The 913-nt window shown below is 51.5% G+C and overlaps 1 protein-coding gene across 1 annotated transcript in view; it reads left to right on the top strand.

Moving 5' to 3' along the window:
• DRC1 (dynein regulatory complex subunit 1) overlaps window positions 1-913 on the top strand; it is a 51,430-nt gene that overhangs the window by 47,142 nt on the left and 3,375 nt on the right. Inside the window, exon 13 of the mRNA XM_045286587.1 lies at window positions 686-867. Within this exon, the coding sequence (XP_045142522.1) occupies window positions 686-867 (182 nt within the window). The remainder of the gene's footprint in view (window positions 1-685; window positions 868-913) is intronic.

Raw genomic sequence — 913 nt, 5'->3', positions numbered from 1 at the left:
TAAATATATCCACAATGGATACTATGTATCTGTTAATAACAAAAGATGCCCCTTATGTGTTTATATGGGCCGATCGCTAAGTTTATTGGTGTGTGAAGAGAAGCCAAAGTTCAGAATTATGCATGTAATATGTATGGTGTCAAGGATGTAAAACAGTATGCCCATTGATATGCATGTGAATAAATGTTTGTACGCCCATGTTTAGAAGCAGCGTGCATTTGAATGTGTATGCATCGTGTTTCTTTGGAAGGCTACATTAGACACTGACTACATTGGTTTGCCTGTGGGAGGTGAGCTGAAGAATTGTGGGCAGGAATGGGTGTGGGGGGGACGTTTCACACTGAAATATTAAAATGTAATTTGTCCTCCTATTTACAACAATACCAATAATGAGTCAGACTTCTGAAGCTCAAGCAAATGAACAGCTGTGAGCCCAGATGAAGAAGCAGCAGCATCCTTGTTCTGAAGCCCCCTGGGACCTCTCCCTAACCCCCCCCCCCCAACGCCCCGACCCTTCTCTCCCTTGTGGCCATGTGCCCCTCTGTATCTGCAGGCTCGCTTTGCCATTGTTTTCTCCTCCTGTCTTCCTCCTCTTCCTCCGCTGTGCCGCCACGTGTGCCCCCAACCCTGGGCTTCCTTGGCACCTCTCTCCAGGTCGCCCCTCGGGTCTCTCTCCCCACCGCAGGACCAGTCGAGTGTGGCGGTGGGTCTGGAGTCGGAGAAGTTCTCCCTGGAAGCAGGGAAGAAGGAAAACATTCCTGAGGAGGAGCAGGAGGAGAAGGAGCCCCCGCCGTCACCCAGGCTCATCCACCCCAATGACGTCCTCAAGGTGCTGGAGGCCTTCGTCATGGGTCTGAACAGGCCCAGGTACGCGGGGCTCGGTGACTATTGGGAGGGAGAGTTAGAGGGCTCC

Source organism: Echinops telfairi, unplaced genomic scaffold (assembly GCF_000313985.2).
Source record: "Echinops telfairi isolate 266 unplaced genomic scaffold, ASM31398v2 ScPeMD7_9;HRSCAF=40, whole genome shotgun sequence".
NCBI lineage: Eukaryota > Metazoa > Chordata > Mammalia > Afrosoricida > Tenrecidae > Echinops > Echinops telfairi.
This window is presented reverse-complemented; position numbering and strand designations above follow the sequence as displayed.